Raw genomic sequence first — 25,771 nt, 5'->3', positions numbered from 1 at the left:
TGCTGCACAAAGTTGATGAATTCATGTTTACACACCAAACCTGAACGTGAAAACTGAATCAAAATGTACAAATCATTTGAGCATTTTCACAATAAGATGACTATAAAGCTACAGTTCTTTAACAGTTTTTTGTGTTTTTATTTGTTTGAAATATCTTTATGGTTTTTAGTTAATAATCAACCTTGTTTCCCTGTATTATATTATATATATATATATATATATATATAATAAAAGAGCATTGCACATCTTTATATCAAAGTGCTCACATTACATTCCTAAAAATCTGAGCAGAAAGCAGGAAATTATCCCAGATCAATCACTGTAAAATGTAATTAACTGCTAAAAAAAAAATCACTTTCTTAATCAGTATTTTTTCAGTAAAATATCAAAACAACCTTAAAACAAGATTGATTAAAACTGAGTCGATCGGTAAAACTTTTTTTCAAAAAATTATTTTTTCCTCGTCAACAAACTCTTGACTTCTTTTTAAGGAATAAAAACTAACTATATTTAGTGGATGTGCTTTTAATAAAGAAATTATTTGTCAAATGATGTAAAAAACGCAAACTGAACTCAATCTCAGACAATCCTGCTTTTTATGAAAAGAATCTGATTAAGAAAATGAGCTTTGCAGCACAAGTGTGCATATTAATACCAATAATTCTGAAAGATGAGCAAGAAAAGCACAAAACTGAAGTAACATCACAAAAATAACACCATCATCATAATAATAATAACTGATGTGTCAATATGGACGTTCATAAAGCCGGTTTCCCAAAACACTGATTCAGTTTTACCAACCAGGTCATTCAGGCAGAAAACATACACTTATATTCCCACAAATCTATATTTCGGCATTATTGTTCACAATCATTGGCAGAAACAAGCCAATGACAGAATAAACTCATTCTGAATAAATGTGTAAAAATAAAGCTCTGGCAGCAGGAAACACACTGACATTTATTTATGCATTCCGGATGTTTGGATATTCCTACTGGATCTTTCTGACATATAATGATGAAAGATGATCAGAACAGAACGTCTGATGTTCTCCAGATCAGAGGAGGAATCGAACCGTGTTTTCTGAGCGTGATTCTCGCAGAAACTCCTGACATTAACAATCTGAAATAGAGCAATTTACTGAAACGCTGTCAGAGTCTCTGACGGATCAGTGTTCCTGATCCTGATAATCGGCAGTTAAAGGAACAGTTCTGTCATCATGGATCTGAGCGCTGATGGTGAGGAAATGATGACAGAACTGTAATTAACCCTTTAATCTGCTGTCCAAGAGACCCTTGACATCGTTCATATATCGGATGTGTGACGCTCCCGACCTTCTGAAGATCTTCCGATCAGTCCGGTCAGAAGCCGACACTATCTCCGGCGGTCACTCGCGGCCAGAGCGCTGAAGGACAGCAGCAGCAGCAGGACGTCCGGCCGGACGCTGGGCGACGCGGAAGACTCTTCCTCCCTGTTCTCCGGCTCCTGAACCGGAGCGTCGGTCACGAAGGAGTCCGAGTCCGTGACGCCGCTGCCGGAGCCGGAGCCGCTGCTCTCCTCATCTGACACGGAGACAGAGATCTCAGGATACGCCAGCATTCAAACACGACCTCAGGCTCACAGATTAATATAAACACAATGCAGTCGTCAACATCTGAAGCGGATCAAAAGCTTTCATCAAAGCGGTCCTGATCCCTTCTCCTTCCATGAAGGTTCTTGCTCCACGTCAGATGTTGACGACGGTACATCACGAGAGCAGGGATGAACGAGACTCACTGGAGTCCTGGAAGTAAAGGTCATTCCCGTCGTAGGCGTTCTTCAGCTTGTTGCTCATCACGCGGAGAGCCATGATCTGCTGTCGGATAACAGCGTCCGGTCTGGACGCATCCGGGTCATTCACGGCCGTCTGGACCTCAGGGACGAATCTGTGCAAAACCAACGAGTCATGTTCACATTCATCCCAATTTACATGATCAATGATCCTGGACGGACGGATAATACAGTAATACAGTATTGCATAGAATTAATAGAATATATTGTTTACATTTAATTAATATTCACAGCTGTGATCTCACAATGATAACAGTTTTTAATTTTCAGTATTGTGGAAAGATTCAGCTCTCCAGCTTTTCTGTAAAGTTTGGAATGAGTCATTAAGTTTTCATAAATTATCTTTTTTCACAAGAATAACAATGTTTTTTAGGGTTTAAACTTTTTATTAGCAATGAATTTACTTGACTTTATCTTTGTTCTTCTCACTATTCTAACCCTTGTGCGGTGTTGGTTTGGGAAGTCGCTCTCAGGGTCTTTAGAGTCTCCAGACAGGCAACAAAATGTAATTTTGTAACAAAATAATTGTTTTTTTAAAAAACAAATGTAATTTTACTGTTTATTAAATGTTTTTACTCTGTTTATTTGCTGTTTGACTGAAAGACATCTTTTCACAAGTATTTTCAGTTGGATTTATATCTAAATATTATGAAATCACTATTATGACAATAAAAATGACTTTTTGTCAAAGTTCAGCATTTTTTTTTTGTACTGAAAACAATACGTTGTTCAAAAATGTTGATTCTGAGGATGAATTTTGTCCATTTTCTAAGTCTCATCATAATGTAAAAATATTGAAAAACTGATTTTTTCATTACAATAAATGCTAAACTTTGACAAAGTAATTTTTATTGTTATTATTGTGATTTCATAATATTTAGATATGAATCAACTGAAAATACTTGTGAAAAGAGTCTTTCAGTCAGTCAAACAGCAAATAGTGGAGCTCTGCTGCCATCTGCTGGATAAAGTGATCATTTTTTACTTTTAAAACTGCATTTTCCAAAAGATGGGCAAAAATCTCACACTAAACCATGTCAAATTATCCATGTGATCCCCATGAATGAAAGTCAGAAATGTGGGTCTTTTATAAAGCGAATTTTACATAAAAAGCTGTTTTTGTATAAAAACCTACTCAACAAAATATTTATTTATTTATTTATTTATATGTAAAAGATATGATAAATCCTCCAAAAACTACACAGTTATGAAGTAAAAACCTTAATAAACAGAGTAAAATTACATTTGTTTTTTTTTAAAAACAATTATTTTTTGTTTTCCTGTCTGGAGACCCCAAAGACCCTCAGTGTGACTTTTTCTCTACACTAACATAAAAACAAGATATCGCTAATTATTTTAAAATTATTTTTTATTTTATTTTATTATTTTACTAATGTTAACAACTGTACAAAGTTTCATGTCATTTGGACAAAGAGAACTTTTTATTTTTATTTTAGCAAACGTCATTTGGGGTCTAAAAAGACCCTATAAGGGTCAGCTCAAAAATAGTTATTTCTACCTATTTTTATTAATTATAAAAAAATAAATAAATTTTAAAAAATCAGCACTCTAGATGGTGAAAGGGATCATATAATATTAAAATAATATTTTTGCAAATTTTGGAATGAATACAGTATGTTTCACAGTATAATAAACTCTACAATAAAAATAAAATGTAATATTTAAATATATAAAAGACATATTTTGTAATATTAAACAAAATGTAAAGTAAGTATTTAATAAAAACAGAAGATATAAACGCTGAGAAGATTTACCTGCCCTGCTCCCGTCCGTTCCAGCATCGCTCATCGTCCGCTCCGCCTGTCGACGCCACATCCTCCTCCTGACACACCGACACAGGAAGTGACGACCAGAACTTCCTGAACTGCTTCAGCTTCTCCTTCATGTCCGTCACCTGATGATGACCATTACATAATTCACAGACACAAGAATCTTGGACTGGAGCAATCTAGTCAAAATCACTGTAATTCTCTCATAATATCCACTGCAGCATCAGCTCTTTTCTCTCAGTGTCTGAAACGCTTCCATCGAAGATTCGGTCTCTCTAAACCCCGCCTCTCTGAGAGCTGCTCTGCTCTGATTGGTCAGAAACCAAACACTCATTATCATATCTGAATCTCAGCTCTTGATTCACAGCGATGCGAACAGTAACAGTTTTACCGTATTAATCTCAGCAGAGTCTTCTCGACATGAACAACATGAACCAAGCTCTTCAGATACGACTGCAGTGATTGAGGGCGGGGCAAAGAGACGCTGATCAGCCAATGAACACCAGAGGCTGGCATTATGCAGATGTGAAGAATCAATGCAGCATGAAGCGCCGCGTCTCTCCTCCTCCAGCAGAGGGAGCAGCTGCTGCAGATCGTGTGTTTCTGCTCTGGATGAATGTTTGGCGAACAGTTTGTCAGGCTGCAATCAGCAAAGCACAAAATACGCCTTTAAATAAACACAATCTAAACAAATCTAACCTCGTCATGTTTATGTTGTGCGGTCAGTGCTGAAAGTGATAATTATGCTCACGCATGTATAATGATTTGAGCTTGAGGAAATAAAAACACGGCCAACGACCTTCATTCTGTTCCATGAAAAAAATAACACTATTTTAAGTCACTGGCATTTCAGAAAGCCTGTCCTTAACCTCAACAGAGAGACATTTTAAAACATAAATCAAAGCTATTTATGCCTCTAAATGCAATATATAAATATACATATAATATAAAACTAGATAAAAGTTAATCTTACACAAGTATAGTTTTAAACATCAAATGTTTTTTGATGTGATTTTTTGACGTTTAGTTCATAATTATAGATTTTGAAGTTTAATTAATTGTAGTAAAACCTATTTTAAATGAGTAAAGTTTAAAAAAAGCTATTAATTCTACTCACCAAAAATGTAATGTGCATCAGTTAACACACGATTTTCCCTCTCAAAAAAATGTAATAATTAAAATAATTTATATATAACAATTATTTATGAATAAACAAACACAAAAATTATAAATATTTTAGTTTGCTTCATAGTGAAAGCTATTTAAATGTTTGGTTACCATTTGAAACGATGTAAACACACCCCCGAAAATGTATATAAATATAATAATATATGAAACATCTCAAATAATATTTAGTTTGATCCCCAAATTTGGATGATCAACAATTTTCCGAAGGTTAAAAACCTTGTTTCACTGACTATTCATTGAAAAATAATTTAATTTAAGAGTTTCCGGCCCTATTTTGTGCACTTATTTGTGAAAGCTGTCCGTAAGTCATTTGAAACATTAAAACAGTTTAAGGACTGAGGTAAAGCAGATGCAATCCTGACTAAATGATAAACGCACACGAGCGCGGCCGGCCGTTCTCAGAGGACGTGTCGAGTTTCTCTCAGATCTGGATTTGAGCTTCGCTGATACAATCAATTCATTTCCAGCTCTAACGAGTTACGCTGAGCTGAAGAGATCATGTGACCAATGCAGAAATACACAGAGATTCAATCTGAGTCAGACAGAGTTCATTCACGTCGCTGCGGACGGATAAAGTCTTAAATAAAAACATTAAAATAGTTCAACTCCATTTAAAATAGATGTCTATTTGCGCGAGTTCTGCTATCGGCTCAATCATGGAATGAACGAGGAGGATTTTAATGCACTTTTCACTCATTGTGATCATAACAGTCCATATATATATATAATAAATCGATTTAATTGTTTATTTATTTGATTACATATTGAATGTTCACAATACAATCATTATGATTAAAACTTCATAAATAATTCACAATAATTTCAAACTGCTTTTTATCTAATCATAAAGTTCCCCAAGTAAACAATAATCCCAATATATTGACTTTTAAAGTCGTTTTTTGTCTATTCAATAAATCACTCGTCTGCCACAATAATAATTTTTCTCAGCAAATACTGGTTTATGAGATTAATTATGATCAGTTCTATTGATAAATGGGGATATCACGCTATTATGGATTACAGCCCTATATCTGATGCCTTCTCATGTGTGCAGGAGCATCTGGAGCCGAAGAGCCGGTCAATCATTAATGGTCTGGAAGCCATTAGCAGACGCACTGGAGGAATCAGACATCAGCGGAGTAAACTGCACCTCCCCGGAGACACACACACACACACACACCGATATCTGCACCTGAATTCAGCATGAACAAAGCTTGCACACATCTGAGGCGTGAGCTAAACTGACTCGTAGATCAATATAAAAATGTGCATTTGAAGTGTAAATAAATATATGTTTTAGGGTAAATATGAATAAATGAGATATTATGCTAAATGCATCATAAAAAGGACATGACATTATATGTACGAAGGGTCTGAAATAAAGAGTGTGTACACTGAGGAGCAGAGCAGAGCTCAGATCGAGTGTGTGGGCAGGAGGATAAATATTGAGCAACTCTTACACTGTGTTGCATGACTCTCCACACAATCCTCTGGCAAGCATTAAAACAGGGAGAGAGAAATGAAGGCATTCATACACAACGGGTCCAAAAGTCGGAAAACACATCGATTATTGTTTGTTTATTTAGACGGGAAAGTGTTGAAGACGTTAAGAGTCTGATCAACTTACTAGATGAACGGATAAAAAAGTACTTTTATTCAGTGAGGATGCATTAAATTGTGAAATATTATTAGTGTAAAATAGCTGTTTTCTATGTGAATAATAAATGACGGTCTCTAAGTGACACCAAAACTTGTGAACAGAATGAGATATTTTGATCAAACTTAGCACACCTGTGTAAGAGCTCAAAGGATGCAGCGACTGGCCACTTGGTGGCGCTATAACTGGGAAACAAACATGAAAACGGCTATAACTGCAAAACTACTTCAGTCAGACTGACTTGAAAACTGGCATGGGGCGTCTCTGTCTGTCACGATTGTCTGTGAGGACACTGACGCATCTCAAAAGACAAGTTTAACGGAGGCTGATCAGAACTAAAGTAGCTGGGCCTGTTTGATCACGGCTCTGGAGGCCTGTGAGAAATTCAGAAGAAATCGGCCTTCGTGTTTTTCACATGCGTAAAGGATTTTATATCACACGATTTTCACACACACCCACGACATTTGAACTTTGCCTCTAGGACCGCCGCTGTACACCGGATCGTTCTTAAATATTGGAGATTATTTCAAAAACCAACTTTGGTGAACTAGTCCTAGTTTTTAGTTCAACCTCGATAACTGTTAAAAAGCTTTAAAAACTATATATTTCCTATGATAAATCGCCTGTATTTGCTGTAAATGGTCTTTTCCATCTATGATCGAGATGGTTACAGGCTTGCTGATTAAAACATTATATCTTTTTACGCATGAGCTTAAAGGCTTTAAAGCGACTGAACCCGATAACTGCTGCTCGCAGCTATATTTTATATCCAGTGATCAAAGCTGAATTTTCAGCATCATTACGCCAGTCTTCAGTGTCACATGATCCTTCAGAAATCATTCTGATATGATGATTTGATGCTCAAGAAACATTTATGATTATTATCAATGTTGAAAACATTTCTGTGGAAACCGTCATACACTTTATTTTTCAGGATTCTTTGAAAGTTCAGCATTTATTTGAAATAGAATCTTTTCTAACAGTATAAATGTCTTTACTGTCACTTTTGATTAATTTAATGCATCCTTGATGAATAAAAGTATTAATTTCTTTAAAAAGAAGTATGATGTCTATGTAGGCAGCAGGTTTGGAACGAAGCCCGTTCATCCCGCAGGTGCTTCAGTGTGATCCGGTGTGTTTCTCTCTTACCAGGCGGTCCAGTCGACTGCCGGCCGAGGCGGTGGGAAGCTCCTCAGGGCTGTAGGGGCTGAAGCGGCCGCTGAACGTGTCAGGGACGCCGCGGGCGGACCGGCTCATTCCTGAAGGCTTCGGCTGGCCACAACCTTGGAAAACCTGCAATTACATGGAGAGGACGTGATCTAGGAGTCTGTCTGCATACGGCTGAACGGAGAAAGACAAACACTGACCAGCGCAATTCTCACTCCACAATAAAATGACGAATGATAACAAAATGGTCACGTCCAAGTTAGCTGGATCTATCATGCCTAAAGTTAGATTCATTCTTGACCACATGTTATTTCATGGCTCTAAATCAGAGCCGCAAAACCATTGAGGGGAACATCAGGAACAGAATTCACTATGGTTGACTGATATGGCACTATACTCCAACAATAATCACAACATACAATACCACATTTATTAAACTAGATTAGAGAAGAGAAAAAATGCAATGAAGAAAAAAAAAGGCATAAGTGAAAGTATTTTAGCATCCGAAAAATTGCACACATCACCTTTAACTATTCCACGAAACCGAAATCCCATGCGGGCGCTGGATAACGCCATCTCCTGCCAGTTAACCGTACTTTGCCATTTTTTCTTCTCCAGAAACTGTGATTAGTGGCGGAGTCAGAACGCACAGAGATGCTTTAGTGCCTGAACAGTGAACTACAAATTTCTGACCATCCGCAACTATGTTGTTAAAAATAAGACTGGAAGCAGGATGACAGGGTTCGGGTTTTGGACCTGTGTGCAGTGAAGCCCACAGATGGCTAAATTCTAGGCTTGCTTGTTCGAGACATGATGACTATGAACGGCGGGTGGAGGACAGACCTGATAGGAGAGCTGCATGCTGTTCTCCTGCATGTTCATGATGGCTTCGGATATCTTCACATCGATGGGCTCCATGACAGACTCGATGTTGAACGGTCCCTCTAGTCGTTCCGTCACCAGCAACATGGCATCTGTCAAAACAGACGGAGAGAGTCTGTGTTATTTAATAGTGTCTGACAGAGACCTGTGGAAAACAGAAGCACTGCCTTGGGTTAATGCAGATAACAATTAAAAAAAAAATAAAAAAATGCAGAATTGGTCCCTAAAATACGCTCTATTTTCTTTTTAGACAAAATATAATTAACTATTTTGATGTTTTTACTCAACCATGAAGATATTTTTCAAATTCCAAGTTAATTAAAGTAAGCCGATTGTGTTCAGTGGATGGATGCATATAATGCCTCTAATATTTTCACAGGCCGTCCTAATGTCAGCTGACATGGGTGTGGCAACAGATCTGTCCACAAATATGATGGAGGAAAACATTTTTGTCATGTCAACATCTATTTTCCCAGGCGTGGACTGCATGTCTGAAGACCCAAATGCCGCAGAAACCACCAAACATGGTGTGGAGAGGCGCAGCAGCTGGGCAGCAGAGCGCTGGCATCACACTGCTTTAATAACACACTGGCCAGACAATACGGCTCCACTGGGATGCAGTAAACAGCAATTGGACAGAAAACCATTAGGAATTTCCTTATCACCTTTGCAGAAACTTTCACTTAAGCCTGAAGAATGTTTCCATGGTTTCCAAATGGATAAAAAAAAAAGTGTCAAGAAAATGTTCAAGAAAATGTTACATCATAGAAATAATCTAGATGGATATACCATGTGAAGTCTGTACTTCCCCAGCAGAGAACGAATGAAGACTTGTCTCTTGTCTTGTTTTTTCTGTGATGTCTTAATAGTCTTGTTTTTTTATGGAATCTATCCCGGAATGGGCTCTGGAATAGTATATTAACATTTCATTGTAGCCGAGCGGCTCTGCTTTTACTGTGGCAGTCATGAATGAGGAACGCAGTATCAAGCAGTGGTGGCCACGCCAGAGTCCTTCATGGCCGCCACGCCAGAGTCCTCGGCCTTCATGGCCGCCACGCCAGAGTCCTCGGCCTTCATGGCCGCCACGCCAGAGTCCTCGGCCTTCATGGCCGCCACGCCAGAGTCCTTCATGGCCGCCACGCCAGAGTCCTTCATGGCCGCCACGCCAGAGTCCTCGGCCTTCATGGCCGCCACGCCAGAGTCCTCGGCCTTCATGGCCGCCACGCCAGAGTCCTTCATGGCCGCCACGCCAGAGTCCTTCATGGCCGCCACGCCAGAGTCCTTCATGGCCGCCACGCCAGAGTCCTTCATGGCCGCCACGCCAGAGTCCTTCATGGCCGCCACGCCAGAGTCCTCGGCCTTCATGGCCGCCACGCCAGAGTCCTTCATGGCCGCCACGCCAGAGTCCTCAGCCTTCAAGGCCGCCACGCCAGAGTCCTACATGGCCGCCACGCCACAGTCCTTCATGGCCGCCACACCAGAGTCCTCGGCCTTCATGGCCGCCACGCCAGAGTCCTTCATGGCCGCCACGCCACAGTCCTTCATGGCCGCCACGCCAGAGTCCTCGGCCTTCATGGCCGCCACGCCAGAGTCCTCGGCCTTCATGGCCGCCACGCCAGAGTCCTCGGCCTTCATGGCCGCCACGCCAGAGTCCTTCATGGCCGCCACGCCAGAGTCCTTCATGGCCGCCACGCCAGAGTCCTTCATGGCCGCCACGCCAGAGTCCTTCATGGCCGCCACGCCAGAGTCCTTCATGGCCGCCACGCCAGAGTCCTCGGCCTTCATGGCCGCCACGCCAGAGTCCTTCATGGCCGCCACGCCAGAGTCCTCAGCCTTCATGGCCGCCACGCCAGAGTCCTTCATGGCCGCCACGCCACAGTCCTTCATGGCCGCCACACCAGAGTCCTCGGCCTTCATGGCCGCCACGCCAGAGTCCTCGGCCTTCATGGCCGCCACGGCAGAGTCCTCAGCCTTCATGGCCGCCACGCCAGAGTCCTTCATGGCCGCCACGCCAGAGTCCTCGGCCTTCATGGCCGCCACGCCAGAGTCCTTCATGGCCGCCACGCCAGAGTCCTTCATGGCCGCCACACCAGAGTCCTTCATGGCCGCCACGCCAGAGTCCTCGGCCTTCATGGCCGCCACGCCAGAGTCCTCGGCCTTCATGGCCGCCACGCCAGAGTCCTTCATGGCCGCCACGCCAGAGTCCTTCATGGCCGCCACGCCAGAGTCCTCGGCCTTCATGGCCGCCACGCCAGAGTCCTTCATGGCCGCCACGCCAGAGTCCTTCATGGCCGCCACGCCAGAGTCCTCGGCCTTCATGGCCGCCACGCCAGAGTCCTTCATGGCCGCCACACCAGAGTCCTCGGCCTTCATGGCCGCCACGGCAGAGTCCTCAGCCTTCATGGCCGCCACGCCAGAGTCCTTCATGGCCGCCACGCCAGAGTCCTTCATGGCCGCCACGCCAGAGTCCTTCATGGCCGCCACGCCAGAGTCCTCGGCCTTCATGGCCGCCACGCCAGAGTCCTTCATGGCCGCCACGGCAGAGTCCTCGGCCTTCATGGCCGCCACGCCAGAGTCCTTCATGGCCGCCACACCAGAGTCCTCGGCCTTCATGGCCGCCACGCCAGAGTCCTTCATGGCCGCCACGGCAGAGTCCTTCATGGCCGCCACGCCAGAGTCCTCGGCCTTCATGGCCGCCACGCCAGAGTCCTTCATGGCCGCCACACCAGAGTCCTCGGCCTTCATGGCCGCCACACCAGAGTCCTTCATGGCCGCCACGCCAGAGTCCTCGGCCTTCATGGCCGCCACGCCAGAGTCCTTCATGGCCGCCACACCAGAGTCCTTCATGGCCGCCACGCCAGAGTCCTTCATGGCCGCCACACCAGAGTCCTCGGCCTTCATGGCCGCCACGCCAGAGTCCTCGGCCTTCATGGCCGCCACGCCAGAGTCCTTCATGGCCGCCACGCCAGAGTCCTCGGCCTTCATGGCCGCCACGCCAGAGTCCTTCATGGCCGCCACACCAGAGTCCTCGGCCTTCATGGCCGCCACGGCAGAGTCCTCAGCCTTCATGGCCGCCACGCCAGAGTCCTTCATGGCCGCCACGCCAGAGTCCTTCATGGCCGCCACGCCAGAGTCCTTCATGGCCGCCACGCCAGAGTCCTCGGCCTTCATGGCCGCCACGCCAGAGTCCTTCATGGCCGCCACGGCAGAGTCCTCGGCCTTCATGGCCGCCACGCCAGAGTCCTTCATGGCCGCCACGGCAGAGTCCTCAGCCTTCATGGCCGCCACGCCAGAGTCCTCGGCCTTCATGGCCGCCACGCCAGAGTCCTTCATGGCCGCCACGGCAGAGTCCTCAGCCTTCATGGCCGCCACGCCAGAGTCCTTCATGGCCGCCACGCCAGAGTCCTTCATGGCCGCCACGGCAGAGTCCTCAGCCTTCATGACCGCCACACCAGAGTCCTTCATGGCCGCCACGCCAGAGTCCTCGGCCTTCATGGCCGCCACGCCAGAGTCCTCGGCCTTCATGGCCGCCACACCAGAGTCCTTCATGGCCGCCACGGCAGAGTCCTCAGCCTTCATGGCCGCCACGCCAGAGTCCTTCATGGCCGCCACGCCAGAGTCCTTCATGGCCGCCACGGCAGAGTCCTCAGCCTTCATGGCCGCCACGCCAGAGTCCTTCATGGCCGCCACGCCAGAGTCCTTCATGGCCGCCACGGCAGAGTCCTCAGCCTTCATGACCGCCACACCAGAGTCCTTCATGGCCGCCACGCCAGAGTCCTCGGCCTTCATGGCCGCCACGCCAGAGTCCTTCATGGCCGCCACGGCAGAGTCCTCAGCCTTCATGACCGCCACACCAGAGTCCTTCATGGCCGCCACGCCAGAGTCCTCGGCCTTCATGGCCGCCACGCCAGAGTCCTTCATGGCCGCCACGCCAGAGTCCTTCATGGCCGCCACGCCAGAGTCCTTCATGGCCGCCACGCCAGAGTCCTCGGCCTTCATGGCCGCCACGCCAGAGTCCTTCATGGCCGCCACGCCAGAGTCCTTCATGGCCGCCACGCCAGAGTCCTCGGCCTTCATGGCCGCCACGCCAGAGTCCTTCATGGCCGCCACACCAGAGTCCTTCATGGCCGCCACGGCAGAGTCCTCAGCCTTCATGGCCGCCACGCCAGAGTCCTTCATGGCCGCCACGCCAGAGTCCTCGGCCTTCATGGCCGCCACGCCAGAGTCCTTCATGGCCGCCACGCCAGAGTCCTCGGCCTTCATGGCCGCCACGCCAGAGTCCTCTTCATGGCCGCCACGGCAGAGTCCTCGGCCTTCATGGCCGCCACGCCAGAGTCCTTCATGGCCGCCACGCCAGAGTCCTTCATGGCCGCCACGCCAGAGTCCTTCATGGCCGCCACGCCAGAGTCCTTCATGGCCGCCACGCCAGAGTCCTTCATGGCCGCCACGCCAGAGTCCTTCATGGCCGCCACGGCAGAGTCCTCGGCCTTCATGGCCGCCACGCCAGAGTCCTCGGCCTTCATGGCCGCCACGCCAGAGTCCTTCATGGCCGCCACGCCAGAGTCCTTCATGGCCGCCACGCCAGAGTCCTTCATGGCCGCCACGCCAGAGTCCTTCATGGCCGCCACGCCAGAGTCCTTCATGGCCGCCACGCCAGAGTCCTTCATGGCCGCCACGCCAGAGTCCTCGGCCTTCATGGCCGCCACGCCAGAGTCCTTCATGGCCGCCACACCAGAGTCCTTCATGGCCGCCACGGCAGAGTCCTCAGCCTTCATGGCCGCCACGGCAGAGTCCTCAGCCTTCATGGCCGCCACGCCAGAGTCCTTCATGGCCGCCACGCCAGAGTCCTTCATGGCCGCCACGCCAGAGTCCTTCATGGCCGCCACGCCAGAGTCCTTCATGGCCGCCACGCCAGAGTCCTCGGCCTTCATGGCCGCCACGCCAGAGTCCTTCATGGCCGCCACGGCAGAGTCCTCAGCCTTCATGGCCGCCACGCCAGAGTCCTTCATGGCCGCCACGGCAGAGTCCTCAGCCTTCATGGCCGCCACGCCAGAGTCCTCGGCCTTCATGGCCGCCACGGCAGAGTCCTCAGCCTTCATGGCCGCCACGCCAGAGTCCTTCATGGCCGCCACGCCAGAGTCCTTCATGGCCGCCACGGCAGAGTCCTCAGCCTTCATGACCGCCACACCAGAGTCCTTCATGGCCGCCACGCCAGAGTCCTCGGCCTTCATGGCCGCCACGCCAGAGTCCTCGGCCTTCATGGCCGCCACACCAGAGTCCTTCATGGCCGCCACGGCAGAGTCCTCAGCCTTCATGGCCGCCACGCCAGAGTCCTTCATGGCCGCCACGCCAGAGTCCTTCATGGCCGCCACGGCAGAGTCCTCAGCCTTCATGGCCGCCACGCCAGAGTCCTTCATGGCCGCCACGCCAGAGTCCTTCATGGCCGCCACGCCAGAGTCCTTCATGGCCGCCACGGCAGAGTCCTCAGCCTTCATGACCGCCACACCAGAGTCCTTCATGGCCGCCACGCCAGAGTCCTCGGCCTTCATGGCCGCCACGCCAGAGTCCTTCATGGCCGCCACGCCAGAGTCCTTCATGGCCGCCACGCCAGAGTCCTTCATGGCCGCCACGCCAGAGTCCTCGGCCTTCATGGCCGCCACGCCAGAGTCCTTCATGGCCGCCACGCCAGAGTCCTTCATGGCCGCCACGCCAGAGTCCTCGGCCTTCATGGCCGCCACGCCAGAGTCCTTCATGGCCGCCACACCAGAGTCCTTCATGGCCGCCACGCCAGAGTCCTCGGCCTTCATGGCCGCCACGCCAGAGTCCTCGGCCTTCATGGCCGCCACGCCAGAGTCCTTCATGGCCGCCACGCCAGAGTCCTTCATGGCCGCCACGCCAGAGTCCTCGGCTGCTTGACAGCTGAATTGAACCCTGTTTGCATTGTTGAATCATTATTTTCCTGCTGATCACTGTAAAGCTGCTTTGAAACCACGTGTATCTCACTCCTGTGTTTAATTTACCTCCTCACTCCCTGTGTGAATTATCTTTGTTGGCGTTTTTGAATAAATTTTATGGATCCTCGCCTCTCCTCTTCCCTGCCCCTACGGAACAGGAATACATCTCGTATGATACCTTTTTGTTTAACAAAATGCATACATTATTTTTTTTAGAATGCATAACAGATGTAATGAATTTTTGATTTTTCCGTTTTGTAGAAACAAAGCTGCTTTTATTCTTTAATTCTAAGATTAAAAACATACCAAAATAGCCTAAATTGAGTTGTGTCTATGAAAAGAGAAACTGGCAACCCTGCCTGAGAACAGCAGCACCACAACAGCATGAATATATTCCTGCACACAGAAAATGACTGCAATATTTATATGACACGATGTTATGTTGGTACTGAAGCAGGAGCCCAGCATTATCCCGGAGCGCAGCTGTGAGCTATTAAGCGTTTCCGGCCATATCCTCCAGCAGCTCTCTCAATACTTGTTAGTATTTGTTTAACCCCGTCTGTGAGATCAGGCTCAAAACAGACAGCTGTGACCGAATCCGCAGGCGAAATCACGGGTCATGAATGTCGCAGAGGAAACATGCTTTTATCACCCAAAACACTTCAGATCACCCAAACACTGTGTTTAAGAGATATAAAAAGAATCAAACTATTACCCTGAGCAACAAGTGCACTAGTGTTTAAACAGAACTCTTCAAAAGTGTTTCCGAAAGAGTCTCTTCTGATCACCAAAGCTGCATGTACTTGATCAAAACATGGTGGAATAATATTACAATGTAAAAGAGCTGTTTTCTATGTGAATATATAGCAAACTGTAATTTATTTATTCCTCTCTTTTAAAAGCAGATAAGTCTATTTGTTTTGCTGTTCTAACTATGCATGATTATATATTCACATTGTATTAACTGCATTTACCATTGTTTTCCTGCTGCTCGGGTCATTACCCACCAGTCGAGAAACATTTACTAAATAATGAAATGATACACCAGAGACTGGCTATAAAGTATTTTCTGAAGAAGGTTAGTTTGAGAATGTCATTAATCTTCAGATAAACTCTCGGATCGTTCTGTCTGTCCTGTAATAAAGCAGGACAATCTCTTATTCATGAGCAGCTCTTCTCAGGCACAGGAAATGTTCAGGCTTGAATTTTCATGAATTGTGAAGTTGTGGCTAGATCCTGTTACCTAATGAAACAAATCATGCGATTAAAAAGAAATGAGCAAATAAAATCAATAAGGATCTGTTTACACTTTGGTAACAAAGGACTGCAGAAAGGGCAAGAGTAATTTGCGTGTTTGCCAAACACCTACAAGGATAAATAGGAATATGAATTACAAGAAAAAGATGAACATGATACAAAAGTTTAGCAAAATCCTGTGCAAATTTTATTTCGGTTTTAATGACTTCACTATTAGGGCTTTTACCATATCTGATTCTCTCGAATCATCTGTGATAAACTGCTGAGAATAATCGGTGTTGAATTTAAACTCAGCGTATCACTCGAGTTCTGTGAATGGAAGCTCAAGATCTATTTCTGTCCTTCACTCGCTCTCCTCTCTCTGCGTTTGTGTGCTGAGATTTCCCCCAAGGACAAAAAGACTGAAACAAATGAGCTAACAGATGACAAGAGTACAGAGCTTGGACAGCAGCTCCGATCATTCGGTTATAGAAGAGCTCTATCAATAATTCCACTGGATATGACTCCATGTCCTGAAGGGTTACACCAGGACTTCAACCGGACTTCCCCTTCCAGCCAAGTCATTTCAACACAGACCGCTCTATGGAAGCGATGTTAAAAACGTCCCACAATGCCCGTGTCAGCCAAACCGAAGCGCTGCCCAAAATCTGCCTGGAATACCCGGAAAGAAACATTCCTCGCAGGAGCTCCACAGCAGCTGTTATATGCTAAAGTAAAAGCTATTTACCAATTCAAACCTCACACTCTTAAAAACGATAAAGTGATTTTTCACAGCGATGCCATGGAGGAATCTCTCTGTGTTCCCCAAACAACATTTAACCATTCTTAAGAACTTTTTCACATTCACATTTTTGTGGCTCTATGGATGTTAAAGGATAAGGTTAAAGGATGCTTTAAGTGTGGCACAAACTGTAGCACATTTATGGGGTTAAAAGTTTAGCTCAAAAATTAATATTCTGTCATTATTTATTCAGCCTCATGTTGCTCCAAACTCGTACCACTGTTATTTTTTCAGAATCATCATGTTTTTCTTTATCCATATAACCTCAACCGCACAAAACAAAATCAATCAAGATCACTACAGAAAATGTGTTACTAAAGCCATTATTGCATATGTAGGAGTTTCACTTTCAGACACTTAATTTGTGAGAGGAGGATAGTTAACCCTCTGCTGCTCTACGATCACTTCTGATGTACTTCCTCTGAACGATATGACACTTGGTGACACTTCTGTGGCACTTGTTATGTGAACAGACGCACACAAAACATGGACATGATTCGAAAAGGTTAAATGGTTCTAAAAAAACAGTTACACTCAAAAACACAAAAACACAGACGTTTTGGGGGTTCCGTCTACAAATCAGCCGTGATGCTGGAGAAGAGTTCACAGCAATGATGGGGTTAATTGAAAAATAATTTTCAATTAAAAAAATAGAAAATGTATGGATTAATTAATCAAACTGTATTGTAAAAAATTAAGGGGAAAAAAAATGGATCATAATTACTAGGGCTGGGACAATACATTGATTCTCGATACAATGATTCTGAATCTGGATTTGCGTTAAAAACGACCCAATCACTGTGTTAAAATGACCCAATCGCTGGGTTAAAATGACCCAATCACTGTGTTAAAATGACCAAATCCCTGTGTTAAAACATCCCAATAATCCTTGTGTTAAAACGACCCAACCGCTGGGTTAAAAGGACCCAATCACTGGGCTAAAAACGACCCAATCACTGTGTTAAAACGATCCAACCGCTGGGTTAAAACATTCCAATAATCGCAGTGTTAAAAATGACCCAATCACTGCGTTAAAACGACCCAATCGCTGGGCTAAAACGACCCAATCACTGTGTTAAAATGACCAAATCCCTGTGTTAAAACATCCCAATAATCCCTATGTTAAAACGACCCAATCGCTGGGTTAAAAGGACCCAATCACTGTGTTAAAACATCCCAATAATCCATGTGTTAAAACGACCCAACCGTTGGGTTAAAAAGACCCAATCACTGGGCTAAAAACGACCCAATCGCTGGTTTAAAACATTCCAATAATCGCTGCGTTAAAACGACCCAATCACTGTGTTAAAATGACCCAATCGCTGGACTAAAATGACCCAATCACTGTGTTAAAACATCCCAATTATCCATGTGTTAAAACGACCCAACCGTTGGGTTAAAAAGACCCAATCACTGGGCTAAAAACGACCCAATCGCTGGTTTAAAACATTCCAATAATCGCTGCGTTAAAACGACCCAATCAATGTGTTAAAACGACCCAATCGCTGGACTAAAATGACCCAATCACTGCGTTAAAATGACCATATCCCTGTTAAAACAACCCAACCGATGGGTTAAAACGACCCAATCACTGTGTTAAAACGACCCAATCGCTGGACTAAAATGACCCAATCACTGCGTTAAAATGACCATATCCCGGTGTTAAAACATCCCAATAATCGCTGCATTAAAATGACCCAAACGCTGGGCTAAAACGACCCAATCACTGCGTTAAAATGACCAAATCCCTGTGTTAAAACATCCCAATAATCCCTGTGTTAAAAACAACCCAATCGCTGGGTTAAAACATTCCAATAATCCCTGTGTTAAAAACAACCCAATCGCTGGGTTAAAACATTCCAATAATCCCTGTGTTAAAATGACCCAATCGCTGGGTTCATAACACAACTGAAAATCATGATTATAACATTATCTCCAATCCAAAACCTCAAATTGCCAGAGCGTGATTGATCTTTTCTAATTCGTTCAAATATTGGTGTCCAGGATGCGGGGACATGACCTCTGTAATTCCTGCAGCTTCAGGTGTGTTTCAGCTCTTACCGATGTACCTGCTCCACTCCGGGTCCAGATCGGCCTGGTCAGCCGCACAGCCCTTCATCACGTCCAGACAGTATGCGCTGCAGGGCTTCAGCGTGGACAGACCTCGACACTGAGAGCAGTACAGCATCCGGGTGAAGCTGCCGACACACGCCGGGCTCATGCTGACCTGAGACACCAGACATCAGACAATAATCATGAGACGCGTTTCTCAATTCAGACTTCTGAAACCAACATTATGAGGCAGCAAAGACATAAACACACCGTTCAAGAGAACTGAAGGGAGACACAAACACCACTACAGGTTAAACGATTGGAGTAATTATGATGTTTTAATGTTTCTGAAAGAGTCTCTTCTGCTCACTAAAGCTGCATTTATCTGATCACTAACACAGTAAAACTGTGAAATATTATTCCAGTGTAAATCAGCTGTTTTCTATGTGAATATATAGTAAAGTGTAATTTATTCCTGTGATTTTCAGCATCATTACTCCACTCTTCAGTGTCACATGATCCTAACTGTGTTCTAACCTCATGCATGTGACCTTCTCTTGTCTCAGGTTGGTTCCCCTCATGAATCACATGCACAGGACAGTAAGCAGCACAACATGTTCTCGAGCAGCAGCTCACCTCAGACACCCTGTTGGCCACGTCCCGTCCGACCGCGAGGCCCTGGACAAACGTGCGCGCTGCGATGAACGCTCGTGTAACCTGAGACTTCAGCTTCTTGGGAACGTCTCCGAAGGGCTTAAGCTGCTCCATGTACTTGCTGATGCATTCCAGATAGTCTTCAGTGATGAGATACTGGGAGTTCAGCAGCTGGAACATGCGCTCCAGGAGACGCGTCCAGAAGTCGTTCAGCATCTCCTCCAGATTGACGTTCCCGCCGGTGTAATATCGCTTCAGCTCCGAGAAAAGGCCCTGGAAGACCTCGACGTTCTGCAGGTAGGGCTTTCCGTAAGTGCGCAAGAACATCTCGTTCAGAGAGCGCTCCGTGTTCTCCAGCAGCTCCAGGAAGAAGTCTGTCAAAGCAACAAATAGGTTTTTGAGGAAAGCAGTCCAGGATTTTTCTCCATATAGTGGACTTCACTGGGGTTCAACGGGTTGAAGGTCCAAATGTCAGTTTCAGTGCAGCTTCAAAGAGCTCTACATGATCCCAGACGAGGAATAAGAGTCTCATCTAGAGAAACCATCGGACATTTTCTAAAAAAATAAACATTATACACTTTTTAACCACAAATGCTCGTCTTGCACTGCTCTGTGATGCTCCACGCATGACGTGATCATGTTGGAAAGATCACGCGTGACATAGGAGGAACCTTCAACCCGTTGAACCCCAGTGTATGCAGAAGTCCACTATATGCAGAAAAATCCTGGAACGTTTTCCTCAAAAACCTTAATTTCTTTTCGACTGAAGAAGAAAGACATGAACATCTTGGATGACATGGAGGAGAGTGAATTATCAGGACATTTTCATTCTGAAGTGAACTAATCCTTTAAATCATCCTTTGTCCTTTCAAACTGCAGCCGATGATAACTGGACAGTTCGATAAGGCATACAATATCGGTTTGTGCAATGACAGATTCAAGTTTGTACCTATTTTCCACACAGAATTATGGCTGATATCCACTGATGAATACAAAGCAACAAGAACACGTCATAAAAAGATGGATTTCTCAAATAAACAAACACAGGCTAGCTGAACCAAAGCTCTTATAAACAAGTCGACTCAAAGTACAGCCACTGTGTTTTTATCAGATCATTATGAGACAAACTGTTTCCAGACAAAAGATGATTTTGTGAAAACACACGATTCGAGTCGTTCTTCAATGGCATTTAGGGACTCATTTGTTACGTCCGGAGGTATTTTTGCTTGTTTTCTCTCATTTAAGCAGAATAATGTGAGGAATAATACTGCTGGAAGTGTATCTAGCACTAATAATCCTCGTGCACTCAGTAGTCAAGCATCTTCGTCCAGACAGAGATTCACATGATCAGTACAGCCTAAATGTTTCTAAGCTTTCTCCAAAACTTAAATATCAAGAATAAATATCACGGCGCCCCTAGTGGTTGAATTTGACACCACGTTATAACAGGTATCCGTTTCTCTCCTGTCACTGATGTACGCCGTCTACAATCATAATCTTCATGATAATATTCATATGCAGATTGGGGCACTGAAAAATTTCCACCATCCAATCAGTGAAGGTTACAGAACAAATCGTACCATCAAACCTTTTATGTCCGCTCACAAACGCGTTCCTCAGCTCCTCGCTGGTGTCCTCCATCAGCTTCTCAAAGTCACGAGAGCTCCTGCGGCTGAAGATCTCCTCCATCTCTGTGTTACAGCAGGACCTCTGAGGAGCGCAAACACGCAGATTCACTCCTGCAGACCAGAGACACTTCAGAGTCACTGACGGCCAAAGAAATTAATGATTTATTCATCAAGCACGCATTAAACTGATCAGAAGTGACAGTAAAGACATTTATAGTGTTACTAAAGATTCTATTTCAAATAAATACTGATGAATTTCTATTCATTAAAGAATCCTGAAAAATAAAATCTATGACAGACAAAAATATAAACGGTTTTCAACACTGATAATAATAATGAATGTTTCTTGAGCATCAAATCATCATTTCAGAATGATTTCTGAAGGATCATGTGACACTGAAGACTGGAGTAATGATGCTGAAAATTCAGCTTTGATCACAGGAATAAATTACACTTTATATATATATTCACATAAAAAACAGATGATTTAATATTTCAGTATTTTTACTGTATTTTCAATCAAATAAATGCAGCTTTGGTGAGCAGAAGACTCTTTGATCAGTCATTTCCATATTTTTGTTGTGTTTTGGATTTGCATATTTAGAAATGATGACTATAGTGATCATTCAACACTTCAAATGAATTTTAAAGGAATAGTTCACCGAAACAATTACCATTTTTGTTCATCATATTCACCGCCGTGTCATGAAAATCCTTTATTATTATTTATTTTCTGTGAGGAGGAGGAATGTCTGATCAACAAAAGTGGATGATTTATACTGCCAAGATTAAAAAAAAAAAAAAAAAATTATAAAGCTAAAATAAAACTAAAAAAAGAAAAATGTAAAAATAAAATAGAATAAAACAAAACTAAAATCAAATAAAAATGCAAAAATTAAATTAAATTAAAATCAATATCATAATGACTTAAATTTAGATTTTTTTAGTTTATTTTTTTCATTGAAATTGACTGCATATCATTTTCTGTTCTACAGGAAATAAAACATTTGAAACAACATGAGCACGAGTAAATAATGAGGATTGAGTGAATTATTCCTTTAAAGTCAACCTAGAAACTCAATCTTCTTACTAAAACTAAAGCGTATTTTCACTCGTCTGTCTGTGCATCCCGTTTTTGACCTTCGTTTCCATTTCTGGCCAATCAGGGAGAAGGGCTTGTTTTCTCGTCTCCAAGGCCTCTTAGCTTTCCGTGTCTATTTAAGGCTCAAAATAATAAAAACGTGATGTCTGCCATAAAGCAGAAATGGCATTAAACCACCTCAGGCTGTGTTTTATCTGCATGAAGATACGTGACAGCATATGTTTGTCTGTTGGCTCAGCGTTGACTGTAACACACTGTCAGACAGGACCTCTCTGATGAAGGACTCTCCTGTCAGTGATTCGTCAGACTGCACACTTCTGACCTCAAACCTCTTACCCGTCAACAGCAATCCAATCTCTGATCATGAAGTCAAGGAGGTCACAGAATCATGTCAGCAGTGTTATTCAGTCTTCGGCTTGACCTCTGAGAGTCACAGCACACATTCACCCTGCGTTCAGAGCTGGAACACTTCTGAGCGTCTGTGAGAGTCACGGACGCCTCGTCACGCGGTTTAAATACACGTGTCAGAGCAACTTCAGATTGTGCAGCTCCAGTTGGATCAACGCCACAATTGTGAAGCTTATAGACGTGCAAAACTTTCACATATTGTCTTATTATCCTTACAGTGTAACATTACAAGCACAAGTTGTCATCGCTGCCTAACGCGCTCATTACGTCTGCTTCACTCAACACATGACGTGATTGATCTCAGCTAATCCAAATTAGGCAATTTGCAAAATATACTGCAATATTATGAAGAATATTCAATGTCTCGTGCACACGGCCGACATCACTAAGGCTCTGTGAAATACGTTTATTTTGTCCAAAATTCCATTTTAATGGTTTAATTAACATTTTACAATCAAAAAACATTTGAATTCATAAAATTTATCAATTTAATCATTTATGACCATTTTTACAATAATAGGCACTATGAAATGTTTTATGATTTAATGCAAATGTATTTATCAAAGACGGTGGTAATCACGGCATAAAACTTTTAAAATGGAATTGAATGAAAATTTAATAAATCCTTTTTTTTTGGCAAATAACGTGTCCTGCGACAGGTTTACTGTGAAAATTAAAACTTGGAAGAGAAATCGTGAGAGATTCCTAAAATAAAATAAGGTTCGACTGTAACTGACATTAAATGTGTAATACAGTAAATTCATGTTTATGCCTGGATTGATTCTGCAATTCCGTCTGCGTCACAGAAATCACAGGATCTTTCATTACACACTCCTTACACACTGCTTACACACTCTTTACACTGATCACACACATTTACACTCTTACACACTCTTGAACACTCCTTACATTCTCCTTGCACACTCAGTGTAAACTCTTACACTCTTACACGCTCAATACACGCTCTCCTCACACTTGATATAAACTCTTACACACTCTTTACACACTCTTTGCACACTCTTTGCACACTCTTTGCACACTCTCCTTACACACTCAATATAAACTCTTACACATTCATTAAACTCCTTACACCGATTACACACATTTACACTCTTACACACTCTTTACACGCTCCTTACACACTCAATATAATATAAATTACTCGCTCCTTACACACTCATTCTCGCTCAGACAGACACTCTTTACACACTCTTTGCACACTCTTTGCACACTCTTTGCACACTCTTTGCACACTCTTTGCACACTCTTTGCACACTCTTTGCACACTCTCCTTACACACTCAATATAAACTCTTACACATTCATTAAACTCCTTACACCGATTACACACATTTACACTCTTACACACTCTTTACACACTCTTTACACACTCTTTACACACTCTTTACACACTCTTTGCACACTCTTTGCACACTCTTTGCACACTCTTTGCACACTCTCCTTACACACTCAATATAAACTCTTACACATTCATTAAACTCCTTACACCGATTACACACATTTACACTCTTACACACTCTTTACACACTCTTTACACACTCTTTACACACTCTTTACACACTCTTTACACACTCTTTACACACTCTTTACACACTCTTTACACACTCTTTACACACTCTTTGCACTCTTTGCACACTCTCCTTACACACTCAATATAAACTCTTACACATTCATTAAACTCCTTACACCGATTACACACATTTACACTCTTACACACTCTTTACACACTCTTTACACACTCTTTACACACTCTTTACACACTCTTTACACACTCTTTACACACTCTTTGCACTCTTTGCACACTCTCCTTACACACTCAATATAAACTCTTACACATTCATTAAACTCCTTACACCGATTACACACATTTACACTCTTACACACTCTTTACACACTCCTTACACACTCAATATAATATAAATTACTCGCTCCTTACACACTCATTCTCGCTCAGACAGACACTCTTTGCACACTCTTTACACACTCTTTGCACACTCTTTGCACACTCTTTGCACACTCTTTGCACACTCTTTGCACACTCTTTACACACTCTTTACACACTCTTTACACACTCTTTACACACTCTTTGCACACTCTTTGCACACTCTTTGCACTCTTTGCACACTCTCCTTACACACTCAATATAAACTCTTACACATTCATTAAACTCCTTACACCGATTACACACATTTACACTCTTACACACTCTTTACACGCTCCTTACACACTCAATATAATATAAATTACTCGCTCCTTACACACTCATTCTCGCTCAGACAGACACTCTTTACACACTCTTTACACACTCTTTACACACTCTTTACACACTCTTTACACACTCTTTACACACTCTTTACACACTCTTTACACACTCTTTACACACTCTCCTTACACACTCAATATAAACTCTTACACATTCATTAAACTCCTTACACCGATTACACACATTTACACTCTTACACACTCTTTACACACTCTTTACACACTCTTTACACACTCTTTGCACACTCTTTACACACTCTTTACACACTCTTTACACACTCTTTACACACTCTTTGCACACTCTTTACACACTCTTTACACACTCTTTACACACTCTTTACACACTCTTTGCACACTCTTTACACACTCTTTACACACTCTTTACACACTCTTTACACACTCTCCTTACACACTCAATATAAACTCTTACACATTCATTAAACTCCTTACACCGATTACACACATTTACACTCTTACACACTCTTTACACACTCTTTACACACTCTTTACACACTCTTTGCACACTCTTTACACACTCTTTACACACTCTTTGCACACTCTTTACACACTCTTTACACACTCTTTACACACTCTTTACACACTCTCCTTACACACTCAATATAAACTCTTACACATTCATTAAACTCCTTACACCGATTACACACATTTACACTCTTACACACTCTTTGCACACTCTTTGCACACTCTTTACACACTCTTTACACACTCTTTACACACTCTTTACACACTCTTTACACACTCTTTACACACTCTTTGCACTCTTTGCACACTCTCCTTACACACTCAATATAAACTCTTACACATTCATTAAACTCCTTACACCGATTACACACATTTACACTCTTACACACTCTTTACACACTCCTTACACACTCAATATAATATAAATTACTCGCTCCTTACACACTCATTCTCGCTCAGACAGACACTCTTTGCACACTCTTTGCACACTCTTTACACACTCTTTACACACTCTTTGCACACTCTTTGCACACTCTTTGCACACTCTTTGCACACTCTTTGCACACTCCTGGTCTGTCGCCCATTTCTTATCCTTGCAAACTCGCAAACCACACAATAATGTTAAAGCGGAGGTGAAGGTTTTGGTTTTACCAGGA

General features: G+C 43.7%; 1 protein-coding gene across 1 annotated transcript in view; it reads right to left on the bottom strand.

Moving 5' to 3' along the window:
- Positions 1–978: 978 nt before the first annotated feature.
- gpc6b (glypican 6b) overlaps positions 979–25,771 on the bottom strand; it is a 33,921-nt gene continuing 9,128 nt past the window's right edge. Inside the window, exons 3-11 of the mRNA XM_067410241.1 lie at positions 20,793–20,951; positions 19,195–19,586; positions 18,568–18,733; positions 8,476–8,606; positions 7,615–7,758; positions 6,269–6,298; positions 3,606–3,745; positions 1,777–1,925; positions 979–1,562 (exon numbers count right to left, since the gene is read on the bottom strand). Coding sequence (XP_067266342.1) covers positions 1,375–1,562; positions 1,777–1,925; positions 3,606–3,745; positions 6,269–6,298; positions 7,615–7,758; positions 8,476–8,606; positions 18,568–18,733; positions 19,195–19,586; positions 20,793–20,951 — 1,499 coding nt within the window. The 3' untranslated portion in view covers positions 979–1,374. The remainder of the gene's footprint in view (positions 1,563–1,776; positions 1,926–3,605; positions 3,746–6,268; positions 6,299–7,614; positions 7,759–8,475; positions 8,607–18,567; positions 18,734–19,194; positions 19,587–20,792; positions 20,952–25,771) is intronic.

The sequence above is a fragment of the Chanodichthys erythropterus genome, chromosome 14 (assembly GCF_024489055.1).
Source record: "Chanodichthys erythropterus isolate Z2021 chromosome 14, ASM2448905v1, whole genome shotgun sequence".
NCBI lineage: Eukaryota > Metazoa > Chordata > Actinopteri > Cypriniformes > Xenocyprididae > Chanodichthys > Chanodichthys erythropterus.
This window is presented reverse-complemented; position numbering and strand designations above follow the sequence as displayed.